Source organism: Podarcis cretensis (assembly GCF_951804945.1).
Source record: "Podarcis cretensis genome assembly, chromosome: 3".
Taxonomy (NCBI): Eukaryota; Metazoa; Chordata; class Lepidosauria; order Squamata; family Lacertidae; genus Podarcis; species Podarcis cretensis.
The window spans coordinates 49,911,876-49,938,237 of record NC_137172.1 but is presented as its reverse complement, the minus strand read 5'-3'; the positions used below and the strand labels follow the sequence as shown (position 1 = coordinate 49,938,237).

Genomic DNA, 26,362 nt, shown 5'->3' with positions numbered 1-26,362 from the left:
AGATTCACTTTCGTACCCTTGGGATCGCTGCGTGATGACAGCATCAGAGATAGAAGGAAGACAATTTTGGTTCAGCATCCTTCTGTGTCACTTGAAAGGAAAGACCTTCACCTGCACACAGTGTCAGCTTCGGGTTGGGGGATGGGGGTGGGCTCAGGCAGGATACCTAGAATGGGTTCCCCCCTCATCCCTTGTACTTGATTTCCCGTTGCGCCAGAAGAGGTTTAGTCATGCTGGCCACATGACCCAGAAAGCTGTCTGCAGACAAACACCAGCTCCCTTTGCCTGAAAGTGAGATGAGCGCTGCAACCCCATAATCGATTTTGACTGGACTTAACCGTCCAGTGGTCCTTTACCTTTTACCTTACCACCTAGAGCAGCTGGTTGGTCTTCAGCTGGTTGGTCAGGACTCACGAATGGCCTGATGAAAGGTGTGTTTCAATAGCAGCACTATATGGGAAGAAGAAGAAGAAGAAGAAGAAGAAGAAGAAGAAGAAGAAGAAGAAGAAGAAGATTCCCAAATTAGGGCTGCCATACGTCCGGGGTTTCCCAGACATGTCCTCTTTTGGGGGGCCAGCACCCCCATCCAGGCGGATGTTTGCATTTTGGATTAAATGTCCAGATTTGGGGGGTTCTTATTTTTGTGGGGGGGCACCTGCATGCTCAGAAGGCGTTGTGCCTCGGAACAGATAGTGCTCATCAGGTGGCCTGGAGCAGCCTGCTGGGGGTCGCACTAGGCCTGGTGTTCCTGGCTGCCATCAGACCTTGTGTCTGGTCACCCCATGCTGGTCGCCAGGCCTTGCACGACCTTCCCATCGTGAGCAGGAGGCCAAAGACAGCAAAGATAAGAGAGGGAGGGGAAGAAGAGGAGAGCATGTGGGTGAGGAAGGGGTTAGTGGCAGATAGGGGGCGAGTGAGGGAGATGCAGAATGGTGGGGTGTGTGTGTCCAGATGGTAGTGTGTCTGGGTTTTTGATCCCCGGAATATGGCAACCTTATCCCAAATGAATGTTTGGGTTAAAAGTAGAGGAGGCTAGTCTATCAGGTTAAGTAGGGCACTGCTTCATCAACCTCAGTCTATCTTCAGGCAGCCCCTACCTGTCTATCTGGGGGCTGGCACTGGCTGTCAGCCTCCTCCTCCTCCTCCTCCTCATTATTATTATTTATTAAATTTACATAATACCCTATACCTGCAGGTCTCAGGATGGTTCACAGGCTAAAATTACAATATAAAAATGCAAAATACATAAGCAAAATAAAAAAAATAAACAACCAAATAACACCCCCCAAAAAAAAAACATTTTAAAAGGGCATCCTTAGTCTGTGTTGCCCTTACAGACTTCAGTAGGGAGGAGTAGGGGGACAAAACCTGAATTAGTTCTCTTCCTAACTTTGGCTCTTGCTCCACTGGGCGTTTGATCTCCCCTGTCACTTACAGCATTGGTTTTCAGTTGGTGAGTTGAGTTTGGTGCCACCTACTGTTGGCCTCCCTGACTCCCACCCTACCAGTCTCTAGAGGCAGCAGCCCTCTACTGGTTATTGGTGTGTTCTGGATCAGACAAGGCTGAAGATTACTGATCTAGAGGAAAAGCAAGTAGGCAATGGCAACTGCTGCTCCTTCTATTTGCACCTAGTGTTTGCTTATGTTTTCCTCCATGCCCAGAGGGAGAGAGCAGGCCAGTGTAGAGACGTGAAGGCCTGGAAGGGAGAAATTGGGTCCCCCCCATTCCCCCTCCCAAGTTTTTTGAGAACAGATAGGGAAAATAATATGGAAAAATCTCCAAACAAAATGTTTTCCATCTATCCCCCATGCATTCTCAATTCAAGGCCCGTAAGGAGAAGCAAGACCAGGAAGTCTGATTAATCAGCAGTAGGTCTCCTCCTTATGTGGGGTGCCCAGAATGCTGACCCCCGATGCTTGATCCTGCCTGCCAGCACAGTATAGGGACATTTTCCTACCATTTGTTCTCACAAATGGACTAGTCTCCAGGTCTGTCCCAATCCTCTTTCATTCCTGCACTGCAGGAATGAAAGGTGCTACTCCATTATGCCTTCTGCATGCAGTTGTTGGAGAGCAGTACGCAGAGGCGGTGTTCTGTCGCAGAGGGACTCTTAATGCTATTTCTGGAGTCTATTCTGATTCCATCAGGTTGTTAGTTGCTGGAGTTTGCTGCTGCTGCCGCCCCCCTCCTCCCCTTTTTTGCAGATGCCTAAATGCTTCTTCCCCAAAATCCAGCTTTTCAAACATCTGTGCATTGCCCTAAATGCTTTCTAACAAAAATCTGTTTAGCTATCTATATATAACAGCTTCTCAAGTGTGTGTATATGGGGGGACGTTTTTCAACCTGAGTCAAGAATTCTCAGCTAAAACTGCCCCCTCCCCTGTCTAGTCCCTGGTTCCCATTTTACGCCTTCTGGCCAGTACAGTTGTGATATTGAAGCACTGCTTCAAAATACCTCACAGGCGAATAATCCCATAATTGCTAACTCATACTCTCAGCCAGATGGGCAGGGTATAAATATTATTATTATTATTATTATTATTATTATTATTATTATTACTACTACTACCACAACAGTTCACAGTCTTGTCCCAAGTGGAAATGCTGTGCTTACCATGGGGGTTTGCTGAGTCTGTTTGCGATGGTGCAACGACGTATCTTTAGTGATGAGACCAGAGTCTAGTCTTCTGCCTCTCCCTTTGCCTCTAACTCAGCCAGATCTGCTTTATTAACCTGTCACTCTTCCACTACCCTGGGAGCTTCTCTTTCAGGAGGCAGAGTCAGAACTGACTCAGCTAAGTCCTTTATCAAAGCGTTGGGCAGCAGAAGTTCGAGACCCTCTCCATTTCTGCCTGAACTTTCCCACCCTCAACCTCCTTCCCTCGGACAGATCCTGCCATTCCCACCACATCCTAACTGGCACTACAAGACCCATGGCACATCCGGGGGCGGGGGACTTTGTTCCCCATTGCCTGGGGGATTCCGGCCACGTCAGAGCCCAGCCAGCCAATCTGCTGGCTGGGGGGGCGTGGCTAGGGCCATTTAAACTGAGGAGTGAGCCAGAGGACTTCCTCGTCTCAACTTTGTTAGGGTTGCAGTTAGGCATTGTTTGACCTTGTGGGGGGGAGGGGAGGTGTGGCTATCACCTGCCCCTCCATGCTTAAGGGTATTCCATTTAAGGAATCCAGGGGTGTTGATCTAGTCTGAAGCCCGGCTGGGGGCTAGGGCCTTGACATGACCCCGACGGGAACATCAGGGGGAGCTTGAGTTGGTTCGCATCGACAGGGCTCCCCCTACCGGTGGCTTACCCTTACTGGACTTCCTGCACAATGGGCAGGAGTCAGATATAGTCGGGTCCAATCAATGCCTAAGCCAATACCACTCACATTCTGTAATTTCAATAAAGTTGTGGCCAAAATTTGCCCAGTAACATAAACCTAATATCTGTGTCCTTGTGTGAGTTATTTCCAATGAGGGGGTGGCTGCGGGGTCTCGACACGCAAGTGTGTTTTGGGGTGTTTCCTTCTCCTGTCCCGAGTTCCTTTGAGAAGGGGCAGGATGGAAATCTGATGGAACAGCAATTGTGTCCTCTGTGTTGGTTAGTCGTTCCTTCCTCCACTTGACTGTTTGTCTAGAGCTGTTCAGCATGGAGCAATTGACAAACATTGGCTCCAACCCTAGGCAATCAGGAAGTTGCGAGAGGAGAAAGAAACATTTCTTGCTGTAGCATTTCTCTGATGAAGACACAAGTCACACAGGCGTGAAATGTGTTAGATCACTGTGGAGGTTTTGTTAAAGAGTTTGCGTTGCTCCTTCTGTTTTCTTAGACTGTTGGGACTGGCTTGCAGTTAATGTGCTTCCGACTATCTGGATCTCCTCTTTCCTAATGCTTTTTCTTTTAAAAAAAAAAAAATTAAAATCCCTTTGCATGCATTAACAATCAGTTGTTGAACAAAGCCCCTCACACAGGTCTCTCTTGAGATTCACTAACAAAGCCCATTTTCCTCTGCCCTATGCTTTGCATACAAAGTACACATTAACCTTAGTGCTTTCAGTGGTGTTATGCAGGTCAGTCAGCTGATAACTTCAATTTCATGAATTGCTTTTATTTCAGCATTTTGACCCTTAGTACGGCTGCTACTGTTTCTTTGTATAACAATGTCTGGCAATGGCTGAAGGAGCAGATTCTTTTTAAAAAGTCATTGTGGGAAATAATATGTTATACCTGCAAATGTCTCTGACTTAATAGCAACAGGAAATGTTAACGCATTGATTCGTATTATCTCCTGCTCTGTACCTTGACTGTGTGCAAAGCCTTTTCTTGTTTTACTATGGTATATGATTTCCAGTTTGCACTAGGGGTGGAGGAGAAAATTGATTTCATATGCATTTAAGGCCAAATCTATCAATTTTGCACTTTCCAGAGCAATATGCGAACCCAAGCACAACTAACTTTCTAAATTCGCACTTATCTGAATATTCTGATACAGTTCTCCAATCAGTGTTTGCTAAAATGCATATATTGGGGGAAAGTGTGCATAAAGGTGAAAATATTAGTGAAAATAACTTACAAAAAATGCTTTTTATGGGGAAATGGCTTACAAACAAGTGTACATTAGTCAAAGCATGTGTTTATTAGGAGAACTTTGAACTAAAACACTGATGAATGCTTTTGAAAATTCTTTTTAAAAAAAAAATCACAAATGGCTGTAAAATATCAAGAACTGAATTTCAAATAGGAAAAAACGAGAAACAGAGAACCAAAACTGACAGATCCTTCCATCCCTAGTTCACATCAGTGTAAAGATTATTTATGTAAAGGTTATTGCTACTCTAATGAGATAGTAGTCCTGTCCAAATGTCATAAGCGTTTTGAATAAATATCTGGACATTCTACTTTTACCTTTTAGGAAGGGATTATTAATCACTCACTTAAACTAAAGGGCAGCCAGTGAAAACATGTAATTGATTGTTTTAATGGTATTGGGATTTATTGAATTGTAGAATTCATTTGAATGTTTATGATTTATCTTTGTTGTTATGACTTATGAGCCTGATAAATAAATTATTTGAGTTGAATATGTTGTGGTTTGTCATGGTCCTCTGACACATATTTTGAGGCTTTATTTTAAATGTTGAATTTCAAGAGGAACACAGTTAGTCAAATCAAATCTACCCTACTCCAGGATATGCCATTCCTCACCCCCAATTTTCCTTCCATCTAACAGTCAGCTTTCTGTGGTAACATACCTTACTAGACTGGTTGGGTTTTTTTGCCAGGGTGGGGGTGGGGGCTCTTAGGCTTTCCCCCTTAAGGTTTGCTGTATTTTAAAAAAATCTTTGTGTTCACCAAGCCTTCTGATATCACCTCTAGATTGTGATGTCATCATGATTCCATAAGGAATGGCACTCATACATGAATGTCAGAAATAGAGGGAATGATAAGCAGAAAACACAGTGGCAAAAAGTTGAGACTAAAATCTGATGAAGATACCCCCCCTCCATTTCCCAATTATCTCAACCAGATAATTGTGCAAGTTGTGGAACTTTGTTTTTTGGTTTTGAGCAATGCTATGCTGTCTCCAGCTTTACACTGCTATCCATAATGCACCAGCACAAAATGTGGGCAGCTTAGTGGCTGTTTGGGTGTCGATAATACTGATTGGCAGAACTTGCAACAGAAGCCAGCTGCACATATAATTAATGCCTGAAATGCACTTAACTGTGTGCCTTCCACACATCCCACCTCAATTCACTGGTCACAGCATGAAATCTTAAGTTTATCACAAGGCTATAAATGAGGAAATATAGTGAAATTCAGTTTTGTGTTTAAATCCATAAATATATATATAATAAGAGCATGCCTGCATATAAGGAAAAGATGAGCTTAGTAAAGAAGCAGACTTATCCTGTATATGTTCTCATATCTCGGTCTGCAGTGCTGTTTTTATGACATCAGGGAGATAAGAATTGAAATGTTTAGCCTGTGGAAGACAACTGCAGGTCATGATACTGTGCCAGGTATCAGATTCTGAGCATGCATTTTTGCAATCAGACTTTGCCTTTGCAAGATGACTGTAAATATTCATTAATGGATAGTCCCCAAGGTGCCATGTGTGGATCGCTTTACTGCCAGCACTGTAAAATATATGATCTGGTTTGATGTTCGTTGGCAAAATAGAACCAATTCATGGAGATATTCTCTGAATGTTCTTTTCGGTGGAATGTACATGAGGAAATTGGAAGTGCTGTGTCTTCTGTTTGCAAACCTGTAGCAGGTACATACTGTCGAATCATTAGATCCTCAACAGTAGCATGAGAACATTTTTTTTAACTGTGGCATGACTGTTTGCAGCGGTGCTTTGACATTTTTCAGCATATTTTTGTGATGAATTCAATTGTTTTATGTACTTTGGCAGTTTGTGATTTGTATTGTGCTAGATTGTCCATGTGTATTGGTAATCAGACACACACTGTTTTACAAAAATATTTAGTTAATGGTCATTAAACTTCCTAAATGAAGGCTCCATTTAAATGCAAACAGCAACATGAGATTATTATTCTTGTTGTAACTTCCATGTTGTTTTCCTTCCTATATTTTCTAGCTCTAAACTTCTCTTTCTTATTAACTTTCTCATTTTTGCCCCTCCCCCCCTTTGTCATCTCTCCAGCATTTTCCAGATACAGCTGGAAAAAAGCTCTTATCTGAAACCCAAGAAAGCCACTGTAGACCTGCATTTGCCAATCTGAAACTCTCAAGATGTTTTGGACAATTCCCATCACCCCTAGCCAACTGTGCCGGCTGGGGCAGATGGGAGTTGTAGCTGAAACATCTGCAACAGCTGGCATAGTCGCAGTTCTAAGCTAGATGAATCAAAGGTCTGACTCAGTATCAGTCAGCTTCCTGTGCCTTCCTTTCTGCTGCCTATTCCTTCTCCTTTCCCCAAAAGATGGTTGATATAACAGCTGTGTAGTTACACATCCATACTGCTGAGGCAACCCACTGGTTGAAGACCAATGCAAACATTTGGGGTCCTTCCAAATTGCCAGCTATTCCATGCTAGGGGCATCTGACAGCGACTGCATAAATAGAAATGTAGGCTAGAGTGGCATTTTTTATTGCTCTTTCCTTTCCCCTGCTGAAGCCTTTACCTCAGGGACTATGAATTCATGCTAGACTGCAGGTGAATTGCAGCTATTGAGCTGTGTTCTTCTGCTTGGGTGTCTCTGATTCTCTGCTGAGAATGCATCCATTAGAAAAATACCACTTACACCTTAAGAATCTATGAGGTTTAAACTATATTCTAGCACGTATTTTCTACTGTGCTACATAGTGGACCCATAGGGAAATCCCAATTAAAGGAACATTGTTTTGGTCCACCTTGTACTGTACTGCCCATTCACCTGTCACTTAGGATCTTTCATAGCTTCTAATATATTTCCAGCTGCTGTAAACACATTAACCAATCGCTTCTGTAGCTTCACTGTTGTATTAAGCCGCCCCAAAGCTGAAGGAAATGTATTGTGTAGGGTTGCTTTTAATTGCTAGCTGTTGGGACTGTTACTGAAGGGAACCATCTGATGGACCATCAAATCACTGTGAGGCTTTTAAATGGAAGAAATAAAACCATAGGCAGTTGCCAGGAAATTCTCTGTGGCTTATAGCCTTCCACTCCCACCCAGTTCTTATTGGGCAAAGAGATTTGAGTATGGTCTAACAGAAAATATTTCTTAGAAATATAGACTGGGTTTTATTTCTTTATTTTATGGCACAAAGGGACAGGATGTTACTTGCATTTTACCCATAAACTCCTAGTCACCATGCTATGAAGGTCTTTTAGCATCCCTTCCACCTATGAGCAATTGTGACTGGTTGAAATGTGATTCATCATGTATCACAGAGCCCTGCTGGAAAATTAATGTGTGGACTTGAAGCACTGTTTTCTTACCTGCATACAATGGTCTTCAGCAAGGTATAAACCCATAATTGTGAATGAAACGTCTAGCTCTGTCAATTTCAGGTAGCAGGACAGATGATAGCTTTTCCAGATTGTTGAAGGTGGGGTGAGAGAAAGACATCACAGCATGTGATATAGATACTCACTTCTGGCAAACAGGTTTTTGCCATGTTTGAAAAAACCTGTTTGACAAGAGATCACAGTAGGGATTAGGGGGCAGTAATGTGTGAGTATGTGATCCTGCCACATTTTTTTCAACCATCACTTGTCAGCTTCAAGAACATGAGCAGACATAGAGAAGCAAAAATAGAAGGAACTAGGCACAGCTGAAAGACAAGAGGGAATAGGAATTCTCCAATGTACCTGAGTTTAGGCTTAGTCACATGTTGCACTGAACACTGGGGCAAGCTGACTTCTTTCTACACATGTGTAAGTATTTGTGTGAGAAAGTGTACACTGGATTTGTACAGCTCTTCTATTATTTACACACAGGTCCACAGAGTATATACACTCGCTGAATGTAATGTGTGGACACCTCTTTTGTTAAAGCCAAACACATCTCAGAAATACAGTTTTTCTTCTTCAGAGTCAATCTGCATAAGTATTGCTTGTGGTCAATCTGCATAATAATAATAATAATAATAATAATAACAACAACAACAACAACAATAATAATAATAATAATAATAATAATAATTTATTATTTGTACCCCGCCCATCTGGCTGGGTTTCCCCAGCCACTCTGGGTGGCTTCCATAGAAACCAAAAATACACTAAAATATCACACATTAAAAACTTCCCTAAACAGATCAAACTATGATGCCCTGTAGCCCAGAAGCCTTAACTTAGATTGCTTTTGAAGAAGGAAATTTGTGCCATGTTTCCAAAATAAGAGCCAAGTCCAGCATCTTGTTTTCACAGTGGCCTTCTAGAAATAGAAATGGTAAATAGTCAAATGGGAATATTCAAATAAGGGGTGGTTTGGGTCTTGCCAGAGAGGAAAATAAAAATGTTTTCTTTATTATTGGCCTTTTACAATATTGTGTATCTCGGCACACTCTAGAAATACTATGCTGTGTCTAAATGCTACTGAAATCATTGGGGTTTTTTTAAAGCATGCCCACCTTATTATTCTTTTATGGAAGCTGTGACCTGACTCTGTCTTTCTTCAGGGTAAGCCCAGTAAATGGAAAGTTTGACACTCTTCACCAGTTCTGAAATTTCAATTCTGAAATTGTTCCCTTCTGATCTGGGAAATGTGATTTGGTGCGTTTCCATCCTATTTCCAAACTCATCATTGCAAAAAACACATGTATTTAAAAATCTGAGAATCTGTGGTACTCTTAAAATCCAATGAGAACCTGGAGGCTGAGCAAAAGTTCTTTGCTTTCGGTCTTGTTTTTAAGCAAATAGTGATTGGCCAAAGCAATATAATAGCACAAAATAACTAACTGCTTACAGGACCTTAATTTGCAGGACAAAGTTGTTGCAGCATTTGATTGACTCTGATGATTTGTGAATGTGCATCCTCCTAAGCTCCCTATGACGCACTGACTTCTTCTTTTTAACTGTAATGCTGTTTGGCAGATTGGATGTGTGGTTTCCTCTCGTGTTCTCTGTTTCGGGATGCTGGATTCAGCCAGACTACTGCAGTAAGCAGTCGTGCTTATCAGAGCTGGAACACAGTGTGCCGAGTACAGGCATACCAGACTCCTGCCATGTCTTTTCCAGAATTTAAATCACCAGAGACTTCAATAGCAAATGACTTAATGCTGACCACAGCTGGGTGGATTTTGCATGGAGGAGGGCTGGAGAGGACTCAAACATCTGTCGGATAGCATGAAAAGAAGCACTGCTTCATTTGCAAGTTCAAAATACCTACACACACACACACACACACACACACACACACACACATTAACCTGAACAGGTTCAGCAATATATGAAGCAACAGAATACAATTTTTTAGTCTTCCCCAACCTCATAATCTCTGATCATACTGCCTGGGCCTGGTGGAAGTTGTTGTCCAAAACATTTGGAGGGCATGAAAAGACATATATGGATACACACAAGCTGTAGCGCACCGGCCAGAACTCAGGCACACCTTTTGTCTTGCCTGTTTCCTTTCTTTTTCAGAGCCCCAGCCAAACAAGTTGCTTGTAGAATAACTTGCAGGCCAGGGTCCCATGGCTGGTGGGTTATTATGTGTTTCTTACTGCTGTTCAAGACTGAAGAAGGGGCAAGAGATAAGGCCTGTGTTGATTGCCCACAATGGGTTAAGCTTTACCTGTGCTGGGGAGGATCATGCCCTTATATTACATTAGGAGGAAAAATATTTTTGAGCATTAATGCAGATACATAGAAATAACTGCACTCAGGAAATGCGTCTGTTGAATAAATGAGTACCACTTTAACATAATCACTTCTCAGAAAAATTGCACTTTAAAGAGTGCTAGCTGCTGAAAATATAATTGTGTGAAAAATCATAATAATGGAATATTCTATACCAACCTGGTTTTCTGAAAGTTCTAGCATGTACTTTTTTATATTTATTTCATTTCTTTGGCCTTTGGTGCTGTGCATTATGAATGAAAATTTGCTGTTTTGGGAAACTTCATTATCTGTATCTTCGAAGCAAAGTAAATTGATTTTACATATAGATGCAACCCAAAATGATAAATGCCGAAGGGCCAGATACCAACTCCCTGTATCACTGCTGTATTCGTAATAGGGACGTGGGTGGTGCTGTGGTCTAAACCACTGAGCCTCTTGAGCTTGCCAATCAGAAGGTTGGCGGTTCAAATCCCCATGACCGGGTGAGCTCCCATTGCTCTGTCCCAGCTCCTGCCAACCTAGCAATTCGAAAGTACACCAGTGCAAGTAGATAAATAGGTACTACTGTAACGGGAAGGTAAACAGTGTTTCCATGTGCTCTGGTTTCCGTCACGGTGTCCCATTGTACCAGAAGCGGTTTAGTCATGCTGGCACGTGGCCCGGGAAGCTGTCTGTGGACAAACGCCAGCTTCCTTGACCTGAAAGCAAGATGAGCGCCACAACCCCATAGTCACCTTTGACTGGACTTAACCATCCAGAGGTCCTTTACCTTTTTTTAAAAAAAACCTTTATCTGTATTCCTAATGCTGATGGATGTGTGATAACACCCTAAATTGCTGGGCAAATATGGTATAAACATCTATCTGAGACCATGACAGAGTTTTCAGATGATTTGCCCTGGTGACCCAAGTCTGGAAGAGGAAATGCTGGTGTTAACACTCAACTGTTATGTGAATCAAGTTCATCCTTTAGATATGGCATAACTTTGCATGGTCTGAGGAATGGTCCAGCTCCGCAGACCCTGTGGGCCCTTTCTTAATCTCTTCAACAGCTGGCTGGGGTGAGGAGGAACAGGAAATGAAGAGAAAGACAACCATAGAGACTAATATAGATCACCACACAGAGAAAAAGAGTGAAGAGAATGTAGGGAAGATGTGAGCTTGGAAAGAAGAAGTGGGGTCTCTCTGGAGGGGCAGGAGACTTACTGTACTCTGAAAGGGCCAGACTCCTCTTGAGGAGAAGGAGAGTCCACAGGGCATTATGATTTACAGTGTTGAAGGCCTTGGTCAGGTCAATAATATACAGGGGTTGGCTTTGGTCTCTACATTTTTCTTGAAGCTGTCGAGCAGTGAAAATCATGTCCACTGTCCCCCTAGAAGGTCAAAAACCATTTTGAGATTCAGGAAGGGTAGCCTTGAATATAGTTAGGAGATGGTTTGTTAAGATCCTTGCAAGAATTTTGCTGGCCGCAGCTAATAAAAAGATCCCTTGATAGTTTCCACAATCCATTCTGCCATCTTTTTTAAAAAGGTTGATAATATATCTGTATATATGCAACTATACTATGTAACCAAGTAACCCATGCACTGGCTCAGTTTGCTCCCCACATGCTAACTGTCGGTGGTTTCCCCCCTTCTTGTCATTGTTTATCTTTAAACTGGACTTAGACCAAAGAGAGAAACCCTTCAAGTAAAGGGTTGTCCTCTGACAGCCCTTCAAACCAAGTTTTTAGTTCTTAAGTCTGGAAAGGCAGAGTTGAAAGTAGATGAGCAATGTGCACTGAAATACCAGAAGTCAAAGGGGCACTCGAAAAAGTCTCCATTCCTAAACCGACTCACTTTTGTGGGTTATTTAACAGTTTAGTAAAGGATAAAAGAAGAATTCCCTGGATGCCTAGATCCAGGTTTGGGGGCAAATTCTCTCTTGGTGAGAAAACCCCAGCAGAGATTTAAAATCACAAAACATGCAGGAAAGTAAAGCGTGGAAATATAGGCTTTAAAAATGCCTCCTTTTAGCTAAGTCTAGGCAACCAACTTATTCAATGTTCTTAACTCCTTCATGCATTAACTAGATCTGCTGGTTATATGAGGCTGATTCTACTTTTTGAGCTTAGTGAAACTCACTTCAGACTACATGCTGTACACTTGTTTTTATTACATCCTGCTTGTGGGCTTCACATAGACTGGCCACTGCGAAAATTAGATTAGATAGACCTGGACTTGATGGGCCTTTGGTTTGATCCAGCAGTGCTCCTCTTATGTTCTTATATATATGTTCAGAAAAGATGATGCAGAACAAAAAATGTGACTAAATTATACAAAATAAGATTCTCTGCTATGTTAACATGCTGAATCTGCATCTTTTATACCACAAAATCCAGCTTTCCGTGACACAAAAGTTGGATTGCCCTGAAAAATTATTTATTTTTCTTCTTTTTAATAAGGTACCCTGTTAAATGGGTGGCACTGTGGGTTAAACCACAGAGCCTAGGGCTTGCCGATTAGAAGGTCGGCAGTTCGAATCCCCACGACGGGGTGAGCTCCAGTTGCTCGGACCCTGCTCCTGACAACCTAGCTGTTCGAAAGCACAAAGTGCAAGTAGATAAATAGGTACCACTCCAGCGGGAAGGTAAACGGCTTTTCTGTGTGCTGCTCTGGTTCACCAGAAGCGGCTTAGTCATGCTGGTCACATGACTCAGAAGCTGTACGCCAGCTCCCTCAGCCAATAAAGCGAGATGAGCACCACAACCCCAGAGTCGTCTGCGACTGGACCTAATGGTCAGGGGTCCCTTTACCTTTACCTTTACCTTTACCTTTAATGTTGCTCTGACTACTGATTACGTTATATCTTGTAAGAAAACAGCTCTGAATTTGAGTGTCCATGGGCCAGATGGCCTAACTGCTACTTCTCAGTTCCCTTACTAAGGAAATGAGAACAACCTGTTTCTTTTTGTGTTTTCTAGGCCCCACTCGCAAAATGCCACCAACTGCCAGTGCCATGGACTTCTTCCAACTTTTTGTCCCTGACAACTTGCTGAAGAACGTGGTCGTGCAAACCAATATGTATGCCAAGAAGTACCAGGAGCGATTTGGGAGTGATGATGCCTGGGTGGACGTCACCCTGACAGAAATCAAGGCTTTCCTCGCGTACATGATATCCACCAGCACTCACCATTGCGAGTCTGTACTCAGCATCTGGAGTAGTGGTTTCTATAGCAACAAGAGCATAGCACTGATCATGACTCAGCCGAGATTTGAGAAGATCCTCAAGTACTTCCATATTGTGGCCTTCCGTTCCAGTCAGACTACGCATGGCCTCTACAAAATCCAGCCCTTTCTGGACTCCCTGCAACACAGCTTTGACTCTGCCTTTAAGCCTTCCCAAACCCAGGTGAGATATGGTTCCTTGGCTGTGGGAGATCTTTGGTTACTCCATGCTGGTATGTCAGAAGCTCTTTTATACCAAAGCTGCAGAACATAAATATATCCAACTTTCCTGATACAGTGGTACCTCAGTTTTCGAATGTAAGACCAGTCGGCTTCCGAAATGTTAGAAAACAGAGGCACAAAGGCTGCCGGCAATTTCCACTGAGAAAATTGAAAAAAATGCAGCGGAAGCCGGTTGACTTCCAAGGCGCGTTTGAAACTGGAAGAAATTACTTCTGGGTTTTCAGCGTTCGAAAACCGAAACGTTCAGCTTCCGATGCTCGAAAACTGAGGTACTACTGTAAACAGCAGATTAATGTAATAGGTTCTCATAATACAAAATAAAAGTGAATCATGTAAGAGGCCGCTGAGATTATTACTTTTACTATGTTACACTTTTCGTGTTTTTACATTGTAAACTGCCCTATGATCCTCAGATGAAGGGCAGTATAGAAATTGAATAAATTGAATAAATTAAAAAAAAGAATTTTTTCAAGTGCACATTTAGCACACACTCCCAGCAGTGCAAAGCATGAATGTGCAGCAGTGTGTTTGCGAATGCATGTAATACAGTTTTGTGGTACATCAAGATAAGTATGTACAAATCTATCCTGAACTAAGGCAGGCACTTAATTCAGTCACAAAATAAGCCATGCTACTAAGGTTTAAAGTTCATATATGATCTTTCTTTTCAGTAAATTGATTAGCTTAGCTGTAATCAAATTGATGAAACCAGTCACCAATAAACCAAAAGAATTAGCCAGTAGGAGCTACTGGTTTTCATTTTGGAAGGTGGTGAATCAGAGGGATAAATTAATTCAGCTTGTATCTGTACTATTTCTCTTTATGGCTAATTGTTTAATTGAATTGACGACTGGAACCCAGCATTAAATGTTAACCCTTTCCAATATAGCATGCTTTGTAAGTGAAGAATATTCTTGGAAGGCTGTTAGTGATATCTGAGAGAATATTCTGCTGACTAAAGAGTGGAATGTGTTTTATCCCCACTTGATGACTGTAGCATCGGGTGTGAGAATTAGCCACCAGAGACATATTAATAAGAAGACTGGGAAAGTGTCTTCTCCACTGCCTCCACCGCCACAAAAATCTAAAGATGCTGTTACTTTAACATTTCTTTCCCAAATAATACAACATTTCTAGCCACGGTGACAAACCGCAGCAGCAAGGCAAATGCTCTTAGAGCCTAGAATGCCTTATTCTGAGGAAGGAACCACCCATGGCCCTTCCTCAGAGGCTGGAGCAAGTGTGAGGAACTACTTTCAGCTGGTGGAGAGGATTCAGTTGTGGCCAACCCTCCACAGGTGGAGAGCAGATGGGTTTGACACGCACACCTCCCTACTGAAGCAGCATGGCTTGCATTTGGTGCCAGATTTAAATGGCAAGGAATACAAGTTGTGCTTGCAAAGGCGCCATCAGGGGCCTTAGAGTGTGCTACCAGTCATTCATTGGGAAGCATATTGTATTCTGCACTCTTTGAAACAGACCATGACCATGGCGATGGGGGGTGGATCCACTTGTTTGCTCCCACGTGGATCCGATGTCTGTTGAAAGCAGTGCAAATTTAAACAGCACTAAATTCAACCTGTGCAGGCGAAGGGACAGCCAAGAGTCCTAGTTACTTTTTTTACAGCCGCAGCTGACATCCTGACAGGTGAGCATGGCTGGGGGGGGGGGGAATGGCTTCATGGGCCAAATTAAAAGCCCTGGTGGACCTAATTAATCCCATGGGTTGCTGGTTCCTCACATATGGGCTAGAGTGATGCAGGGAGAAGGTGTAGACGGAAGCAGAGAGACTTGCCATGTCTGTGGGCACCCAGTGTCAATAACGGGAACCAGGCAACGACAAGGGAGCACGAGCCTTGGAGGATGCAGGATGTGTCCGTTTACTGCTCCACTTCATCCACAGCCCAAGACGATGGTCTCAGCTTGCCTCATTATCACCTGGCTGCCAATGCACACCTGCCCTGGTGACAATCACGGCCGGGGCAAAGGCTTAAAGCCCTTCTCCCCCAACCTGCGCTGCTCCACTTGAGATCAGAGGCCAGCTTTTTTACTTCAACATAATATCACGTCTGGTTTGGCCCTAAGATTAACTGGAAATCAATGGAATTAAATTAGCCGTGACGTTGTCCAGGTTCCCATTGCTCACGGTGGGAATTTGTTGCAGATGACACAACCATGATGGCAGAAAGTGAGGAGGAATTAAAGAACCTCTTAATGAGGGTGAAAGAGGAGAGTGCAAAATATGATCTGAAGCTCAACATAAAAAAAAACCGAAGATCATGGCCACTGGGCCCATCACCTCATGGCAAATAGAAGGGGAAGAAATGGAGGCAGTGAGAGATTTTACTTTTTTGGGCTCCATGATCACTGCAGATGGTGACAGCAGCCACGAAATTAGAAGACACCGGCATCTTGGGAGAAAAGCAATGACAAACCTAGACAGCATCTTAAAAAGCAGAGACATCACCTTGCCGACAAAGGTCCATATAGTTAAAGCTATGGTTTTCCCAGTAGTGATGTATGGAAATGAGAGCTGGATCATAAATAAGGCTGATTGCCGAAGAATTGATGCTTTTGAATTATGGTGCTGGAGGAGACTCTTGAGGAAATCAGCCCCAAGTGCTCACTAGAAGGACAGATCCTGAAGCTGAAGCTCCAATACTTTGGACACCTCATGAGAAAAGAAGACTTCCTGGAAAACACCCTGATGTTGGGAAAGATTGGGACGATAGAGGATGAGATGGTTGGACAGTGTTCTCAAAGCTACTAAAATGTGTTTGACCAAACTGTGGGAGGCAGTGGAAGACAGGAGTGCCTGGCGTGCTCTGGTCCATGGGGTCACGAAGAGTCGGAAACGACTAAACAACAACAACAAATCTGCTCGTTGTTTTTCAGTGGTGTCAGTTCACACATTCAGATACCAGCAGATATCATTAAGTGACGTCCATGCATGTGAGCTGGCCTTTAAAAGCATTGAATGTCAAAGGCTTAAAAGCTTAATCATATCTGACTGCTATAATTCTGAATTCTATCTAATCCATCTCCCCATTTCCAAGTCCTTTTGCCAAGAATACTTTGCTCCTGTTTGAAATACTTATGTGGCTGGAATCAGCCTTATATAACGCTGAATATCTGGCTCTGCCTATATACCTGTGTTTGGCCCTATGTTGAAGATTTGCTAAAGCAAATTAAATTGTCTTTGTCTCTTTGGTCTGCCTCTCTTCCAGTACTAATGGAAGAACGCAGATTTCAGAGTGGCAGATGCTGAAATAGCTGTTTTTGCGGTAGTTTAGCACAGATTTCAAATGAATTATTCAGAGACCTTTAAGTTTGGCACCTCTTTCCCTTGACAGCATTTTGGTTATTGAATTTATTTTCTAATGTGCCAAGGTTAACAACATACAAAAAGTGGTACATAAAATAGCAAAGGTGGGGGTGGGAGGAGATACTTCAGTTTGCTTCTGATTTAAGAAAGACTGTTACTGGATGTTGAAAGGCTGAGATTCCCTAGAGTTTGAACCTTGCAATCCGTACCCCCCTGCATTGCACTAAAGGAATTAGTTGAATTCTTTTGTGATCACTTATAGTCTAGAAATTGTTGCCATTTTGTTGTCATCATTGTCACCACTATGAAAGTGTGTGTGTGTGTGTGTGTGTGTGTGTGTGTGTGTGGTCTACTCCAAAGTCTCTAGGCAACCTGCAATATAAAAAATAAAAATGTTAATTAAAAATGACATAAAATTTCATGCAGGCACCAGCAACCCACCCCTCCCTTATACCAAGCTGTATAGAAGACATTTCCCTTCCCAAACCAATGAAACTTAACAACCTGAATAAACAATATTAAAATTGTCATCAAAAGGAAGATGTTAACTCTAAAAGCTTTAAAACTAGGCTGCTGCTGAAACCAATAAAACTTCTAAAATTTACTATAAACCTAGGCAGGGAATAATGTATTTGCTTGACCCTGAAAGAGTATTGTGCAGAAGACACCAGGCAAATTTCCCTGGGGAGCATTCTGTATTGGGGGGGGGACCACTGACAAGCCCCAACCCCCTCATTGTCACCCTCTGTAACTCTGATGGAGCAACCACCCTGAAGAAGGCCTTTGTAAGGTTCAGGTGGTAAAGGGAAAAGGTACTGGAGTCCCAGACTATGTATGGTTTTGTTGGTTAACACCAGCACCTTCAATTAAAGGTAAAGGTAAAGGTACCCCTGCCCGTACGGGCCAGTCTTGACAGACTCTGGGGTTGTGCGCCCATCTCACTTAAGAGGCCAGGGGCCAGCGCTGTCCGGAGACACTTCCGGGTCACGTGGCCAGCGTGACATCGCTGCTCTGGCCAGAGCCAGAGCCGCACATGGAAACGCCGTTTACCTTCCCGCTGGTAAGCGGTCCCTATTTATCTACTTGCACCCGGAGGTGCTTTTGAACTGCTAGGTTGGCAGGCGCTGGGACCGAGCAGCGCACCCCGCCGCAGGGATTCGAACTGCCGACCTTTCGATCGGCAAGTCCTAGGCGCTGAGGCTTTAACCCACAGCGCCACCTGCGTCCCAGTAGCACCTTCAATTATTTGCCTTTAAATCTCCTTTTCTACAACACTTTGTCCTAACTCCTCTTAGATAAGCAGTCGGATGGATGGATATAGCTTCAAGGCAAATTAAACACAATAACCCACTTGTACAAAGTGGTGTCTTTGTTAAGGTGCCACATTCTAGTATTAAAACTTACTTGAGGAGGTAAGTGACTGAGGAGAATTGCTAGGGGCTCAGGGTAGCTGCTGGCTTAGCATCCATATTTTTTTAGGACAGGCCCGTCCAACTCCCAAGAGACTGTAATCTACTCCCAGTGTAAAAAAACTGGCAGTGATCTACCCATTGTCACTGAGGATTGACCCGAATTGTTGAGCTTTTTTGGGGGAGACCAGAGTTGCTTAGCTTTGGGGGGGGGACACACAGTTTTTGAGCTTTTTTTAAAGGGAGAGTGACATACTTCGCTCATCTCACACTCCGCCAATAACAAACGCACACAGCGCTTAAGTCAATTGCCGTATTCAACATCACAATGATAAAACACCAGACTCCACCCACTTGATGCGATGGAGGGACAGAACGAGGGGGGAGGGGGTGGAAACATTCATTCCAAAGTTTTTCTAACCCAGTGATCGATAAGGATCCCGTGATTGACAGGGGATCTACCTGTCGATCGCGGTCAACCAGTTGAACATGTCTGCTTTAGGATATCAAAAAGACTGCCCAGCTCCACACATCTGTGCCTCTTGGGTTTTTTTAGTATAATCTGCATGTTTTGCTATGGTGCTTTCAGGTGGTGCTGTGAATCTTTTATGAGCTATTAAGGGCTTGCATAAATGAAGATGTGCAGCAGCTCCAGAGGTGAAGATGTGTAGATGTAAGGCTGGCAGGGAGAAAATTTGTTATAACAATATCTAATATGTTTGAAGGCAGGCATATTTAGATGTTAAACTCTCGGTATCAAAACCCTGAGCCACGCTTCCACTCGACTTTCAGAATATACCCCCATGGTGGTTCAAGAAAACACTACACATCTTATAGATGTCCCTTGTAGAGAGACCAGGCAGATGTTCTGCAGGCTGAGAATCCAGATACCCTGGGTATTGTTTTTCAGCTGGTCCTAGATGGGCTTGCACTCCCCCTGAGGGATCAATGTGTGCAGTTTGGGAGTTCTCCTAAAGTCCTCTTCAGGCATTCTGAACAGCATGTATGTCATAGAATTGTGGGGTTGGAAGGGTCACCAAGAGTCATCTAGTCCGAACCATTACAAGGAAGAGACAGTTTGAAGGAGCACATCAGCTCTGCCCCCACCCCAAATTTGCTGTTGCCCACCATGTTGTTCCCCCAGTGACTGCCAGCAATGGAGAAGTCTCCTGCAATTGTTTTTATTTATTTATATTTTATTGAAAACTTTCAGTGGACAAATGAAGGGAAAGAAATGAAAAAGAAAAGAAAAAGGTGCTTGAAACTGTAATACAATGTGATATATAGGTATATAAGTAATGCTGTTGTTCCAACAAGTGTACAATTATTAGCAGGTCGTTATAATTTTTATAAACGCACTCGCAAGTATCGTTATATTTATCTGTACACAATCTGCATCTAAAAGCAATCCGTTCCTACGAAGTGATGTCCATGCTTGGGTGGGCTCAATACACAACAGATTCAGTTTAATGTACAGATTGTTTTGCTGAACAGCTGGAATTAATCCCATTTTCCAAATAACTTTCACGTGGACTGTGAGGATCCTCTCGTCACCAGTTTTAAGTGGCGTTGTATGTCCCAATTCCTTGGGTTATGTGGAACATAATAAATATGTTGCTTTAAAAAAAATATACATTCATTTGTGGCTTCAAACTTTTCTCTCTGCTATTCGCTTTTTAATGATAATTGCACAGGTGAGCCCCGTGATGCGTTGAAGATGCTTTCCAAAACAGACCTATGTTTTGAATGAGCAACCTTTTCATTTTATTTTTTAAAAAAATCTCATTTGATGGCTTGATGCTGTTGGGTAGCCGGAGGAGTGGAACGTGGCTGGCAAGAAGCAACATGAACTCGGCCAAAGATTAACATTCTGGAGGGAATTAAAATTACCAAGGCATAGCTCTCAGGAGGGAACAACAAGTTCATTATAAGCAAGCTGTTCTTTGCTCCGCTTGCAGTCTACAAATTCACAAAGGCTAAAGTAAATGTTTCGACTAGCGATAATCAGAGAAATAAGAGCTAAGCAAAGATGATGACCCTACCCCCTCATATTTGAGGAGATTGTTTTCCCCAAATAAACCATACGCGGCAGAAAGAACAAACCACACACGGTTTAGTTGGATAACACCATAGCTTGTTTGAACTAGGCCAGAGTGCGCTGTTCAGACATGAACAACATAGTTTTGTTGCAGCTGCTAGAATGAGTTGTGTATAACCCCCTTTGAATTATAATCCAAAATGTATTAGGATCTAGATAATCTGAAGTTTTCATCATTCTATCTATCTATATCTATCTATCATCTATCATCTATCTATCTATCTATCTATCTATCTATCTATCTATCTATCTATATCTATCATCTATCTATCATCTATCTATCATCTATCTATCTATCTATCTATCTATCTATCTATCTATCTATCATCTATCTATCACCTATCTATCTATCATCTATCTATCTATCTATCTATCTATCTATCTATCTATCTATCTATCATCTATCTATCTATCTAGTCTATATCTATCGTCTATCTATCTATCTCGCAATCGTCTTTGTTGCATAGGACAGCAATTGACTCTGCTTAGGATTGGGGGTTGAGGAGAGAATATTTTTGTTTGTTTCATCACATCCATGGTCTTCCTTTCCCTTCCAAGGAATGCAGAGCCAGGTTTGTGACTGGAATATCATGGGAAAGGTCAACCTTATACAACTCCATATCCTCCACCCTGGGTCCTCAAATAATGGGGGCGGAAATATGTGTGCAACTCAACAATTTATCGGTTTGTTCCAATAAATGGAAATATTAGTGAACGCCAGGTGATGCTGAGTCAGGTTAATTCTATATTTTACCTCTTCCGCTTTAAGTCCTTAAGGATGTTGCCCCTTTCTTGACTCTTTCAATAGCTTGCACCTGTGTGCACCACAGCCTTCAGGGTTTTCCTGTGCCTCTGGACATATATTCTGGCTGGGCTTTTTAAGCTTACAATGTGGCAAGCCTGTGTTATTTTATTTCCACAACAACCCAGCGATGTAGATTAGGCTCAGAGATAGCAACTGAGCCAAGGTCACCTGGTAAGCTTCACAGCTGAATGGGGTTTGGTTGAAATCCGACACTTGATCCACTTTGCCATGCTTGCTTTAGAGAAATTGAAAACCCTGTTTTCCTTCCCAGTGATAGAATAACACAACCCCGTTGTGATTTTAGGTACTCCATGAACCTCTGATTGACGAAGATCCGGTTTTCATTGCCACCTGCACAGAGCGAGAGTTACGCAAGAGGAAAAAGCGGAAATTCAGTCTCTGGGTACGGCAGTGCTCATCAACTGGTTTTATCTGCCAGGTAAGAGCCTGTGGAATTGGCCTCAGCCCTGAGTCAGGCATTTGCACAGGAAAGCGCCTTGATGCAGTGCCTTGATTTGCACATTAAGGCATTTTCCAAGAGGCTACAAGGGGGAGCGACTGTCTGTCCTGTACAGAAAAAGGCCTTAGTCCCAAGTCTTTGTTTGCATGATTTATGTTAAATTGAAACTTCCCCAAGCCCTCTGGTAACAAGAATGATGTTTCCTGTCCATCAACAGCCCCCTGCATGGGCCAAGCTAACACTGTTTATATGGAAAAGTGTGGCAGGTTTTTTAAAAATATCCTAGGGAAGCTCATCTTCTCCTTCCTGCCAGTCTGAAGATGGTTGTTTTCTATGCCTCCTAATTGTATTGAATAATTCAGACTGCAAGCCCAAGGTACCTCAGCAAGAGATACAATTTCTGACTAAGTGTCCATCCCTTAAAGATGTGGCCTATACAGTTTTTCCTTCAACAAATCCTGGGTATCTATTGCAGGGTGTGGGCGGGGAGAGACAAAATGAAGGGGGGGGGGAGTTGCTCCATCCCAGGATGAACCATAATCCTCATATTCCCAGCTTTCCTTAAAGAAACCCCAAAACCTACTATGTTGCAACCACTTGTAGCACCTGAGACAAACTGGACAGGAAGTATTATTTTCAATTTTTGTGAGAAATTAGCCCTAGTGCCCCTTTTTGGTATTCTACTTGGATTTTTTAAAACAAACAAACAAAAACAAGCAATTTTATGAAATAAATACTTTGCGCATCTCCCCCCCAAAAAAAAACAAAAAAACAAAACAAAACCAGTGGATGCCCACATTTTCATTTGCATGGTTTGGGACATAGGATGGAGTTGGCAGGGAGCACTAGATGATGGTCATAGAATCACAGAATTGTAGAGTTGGAAGGGACCGTGTGGATCATCTAGTCCAATGCCCTGCAATCCAGGAATATGCAGCTGTCCCATACGGGGATCAAACCTGCAACCGTAGTGTTATCAACACCATGCTCTAACCAACTGTGCTATCCAAGCAGTAAAGCCATTATGGATTGGGCCCAAATTTCAGAAAGGGCTTGGCTTCTGATGGATCATGGATTTATGAGCTGAAATCATTCTGAAACCCCCATTTCTAAAATTTGTCATCATAACCAGTTACTTCCCATGCTGACATTGCTGCACTTCCCACTAGCATAGTAGCTGTGTCTTCAGCTCCTACATCACAGCCTTGGGATTCTTCTCTTACAGGAGCATCACAGGGAAAAGCCATGGGCGATAGTTCCCACGGTATAAGACTTTTTGTTTGGCCTTCCTGGACTTTGGCACTGAAGGATAAGAAGGAGAAAGAGCATTGTCTACAGATCATAAATGAAAACTGTTACAAATGTAGACTTGCTGGAGAGATTCCAGCTACTCTGGGCTCCAAATATAATTTATTTTCTGCCCTCAGTCCATCTCCATTAACATACATCTTCAAACTGTCAAAGTCAATGAGAATGGATGACACTCCGCATGTCACAGGATCAAGCTCAACAGCTTGAGCAAAATAATGAACTTGACACTTGCGATTGACTCGCATCCAAATAACTCCCAAGTAATCTCAAGAGCCTTTGTCTATGCACATCTTGACAGCCCTCTGTTCATATTTGAAAGGATCAGGTGAGAAAGAAGTTCAAGAAGTTGTGAAAATGAACATTTCAAAAAGTGTGAACCCATCAATATCACAGCTTGCAAGAACAGGTGTGATGTTTTTCCCCCAGTGACTAGAGACTTAAATACCACATTCACCTTTATGTTGACGACCTTTCCAGTACATTTATACAAAGGCCCTGTGGAAGTCAACCACTTATTTGGAGACTGCCTGCTGTTCTGTGAAGGAGGAAAACAATAATTTGCTCAATGCACCAAAAGGAGGCTTTAGTTTAGTCTAAATGCTTGGTTCCAACATGGAGATAATTGACTTAAGTGAGAAGAAATGGTAAACTCTCTGCGGCTATCTGTATGAGAGCATTTTTCTAACAAAAACAGTTTCTACAAATGTAGATGCCCACTCCAGAATGCCATTTATTATACAGTGGTACCTCGGGTTACATACGTTTCAGGTTACATACGCTTCAGGTTACAGACTCCACTAACCCAGAAATAGTGCTTCAGGTTAAGAACTTTGCTTCAGGATGAGAACAGAAATCGTGCTCCAGCAGCGCAGCGGCACCGGGACGTCTCATTAGCTAAAGTGGTGCTTCAGGTTAAGAACAGTTTCAGGTTAAGAACGGACCTTCGTAACGAATTAAGTACTTAACCCGAGGTACCACTGTACTTTATGTTTTGATTTTATAATGTTTCCATATAGCTTACATTTAAAGAAATCTCAAAGCAATTCAGATGAGTAAAAAAGACAAAGAAAAGCAATTCATTGCACAAAAGCCAAAACTGGTGTAGCCTGTGGGGTTTATGGGTGGAATTCAACTAATGAGTCTCATCCACGAAACTTCTACCCATGCAATGGGACTTCTTAGCCCCCTGCCCAGCCTTCATACCAGCTATTTTACTTAGCACCTGGGGATCACAGAAACTCACCTGGTGTCTATGTTGCCTGACATAGACCTTACCTTTTAGCCTTTGTGATTGAATTGTTTCATTCTGCTGCTTTTAATTGATGATCTTTTTCTTTTTAATTATGTTTTTATTCTGATTTTTGGCTTGGTGCTTCTTTTGATGTTAACTTGTGCCCATCAGATCTCAAAATGCAGACAAAGCTGATTTTTCATTTGTTGGTAGATTTTAAATAACTCCCCCCACCCCCCGTCCAGGTTCTTTTCCCTAAGCTAAACACATACCACTTTTCTGATAGGATTTACCTTCTGCAGTCTTTATCATCTTTGCAGTTCTGCTCTTTATCTCTGTACTCTGTATCAATAACCTTCTTTTAACCGTGGTGTCCAGAAGTGAGGAAAATAATTTCCAAATGATAAGCCGGGATAATAATTTTCCATTCCCAGTGCAGTCTGACTGGCACAGCATGCTTCCAGTTTAATTAAGCCATGAAGAGATGTGGAGACAGATCATCTCATGGTCCTGCCACTCAAATGACAGCTTTCAAACTGAATCAGGAAGTCAGAGCTATGACTGGGGATGGGGAGAAATTTGATTCAGCATTTAAAGGTGAACTTACCAAATTTGCCTACTGCTGGGAAGCAGGAGGAGACTCAAAATACAGCAACTTTCAAAATATACCCTTCTCTGAATTTTGCAGTGTAGTTCTCCACCCAAGTGATGTGTACAAAAACACACAGGTTAAAAATGTGCCCTACAATGCATACATTAGTGAAAATAGCACACAAAATGCATTCTAATTTGTGAAGTTGTTTGGCAAAAATGCGTACAAGGCAAAACTGTGCACAAAAATGTGTATATTAGGAGAAATTCACATTTAAATGCTGGCGATGTTGTGAGGACTCTTTAAAAGAAAATTGCAAACGGATGTGGAAATGTGGAGAACTGAAGATTGGGAAATTAGAAACTGAAATCAAAATGGACAGATTCACCCATCCCTAGCTGTGGCCCAAGTCTGGTCTTCTCTTAATGGTTCCAGTGGTGCTGAAAGGGGCTGGCATCTTGAGTCTTGTCAATAGCCTTGATTCTAGACTCTTAAAATGTCCTTATGTTGATCCAATCTAACATGGCATCAGGCCACACTGTAAATGCATGCAGATGGGTTGGAGTTTTCCATCTTTCTTTCCTTTCTCCTCCTTGTCTCCCTGTTACACATTTGTTTTTCATTCATGATAAACCTGTGGCAGTTCTAAACAGAGAGCCATTTCTGATGTTGGAGAATGTCAGGACTGTGCACAGTGGTAAGGTGCCACATTAAAAATTAGAATGACTTTCGCTGTCCTCACGTTGTGAATAAGCTTATTTGATGTCCCATTAAGTTCTAATTGATTTACTCATTCTACTTTGAGAGAGCAAAATATAAGCCCGGGGTGAATTTCCTTTTCAAGGGCAGAGTTGCAGAAGGGTTAGCCATCTGTCATTTTTGTAGGGGTACCCGTATTTAACATCTCTCTCTCTCTCTCTCTCTCTCTCTCTCTCTCTCTCTCTCTCTCAGAAATTTGTGAAAGTTCAAAGCTTGTAGGAATAAAACCAGTTGAATTTATCAGTTGCCTTATTCATATTTTTTGAGACAGCTCCCTTCCACAACACCCCATAGAGTATATTTCATTTAATTCTTTTAAATAATACTTGCTTTACTGTTGTTTCTCCTTGAGCATCCCAAAAATCCATTCCCAAGTATTAATTAAGCCATGGCTTAAAGATTATCCACTCATGGGGGTCATATGGGAAACCTTCCCTGTCAAGCACAGGGCCAAGACATCAATTTGTGCATAGATTATTGCAGCTGTTAGGCAGACAGCTCAAACGTCTGTGAAAATAGGCTTTTGGAATATTACTCAGGACAGAGTCGCTTTCCTGGTGGCTGCTTTGTATAGGACAATTACATGCCGGGGAAGTTCTGTGTGCTCATTCTAAAAATAGATGCAAACAT

The 26,362-nt window shown here is 42.5% G+C and overlaps 1 protein-coding gene across 1 annotated transcript in view; it reads left to right on the top strand.

The window, feature by feature from the left end:
• Positions 1–26,362, top strand: part of PGBD5 (piggyBac transposable element derived 5) — an 84,765-nt gene that overhangs the window by 30,899 nt on the left and 27,504 nt on the right. Inside the window, exons 2-3 of the mRNA XM_079971355.1 lie at positions 13,256–13,683; positions 21,684–21,818. Coding sequence (XP_079827481.1) covers positions 13,256–13,683; positions 21,684–21,818 — 563 coding nt within the window. The remainder of the gene's footprint in view (positions 1–13,255; positions 13,684–21,683; positions 21,819–26,362) is intronic.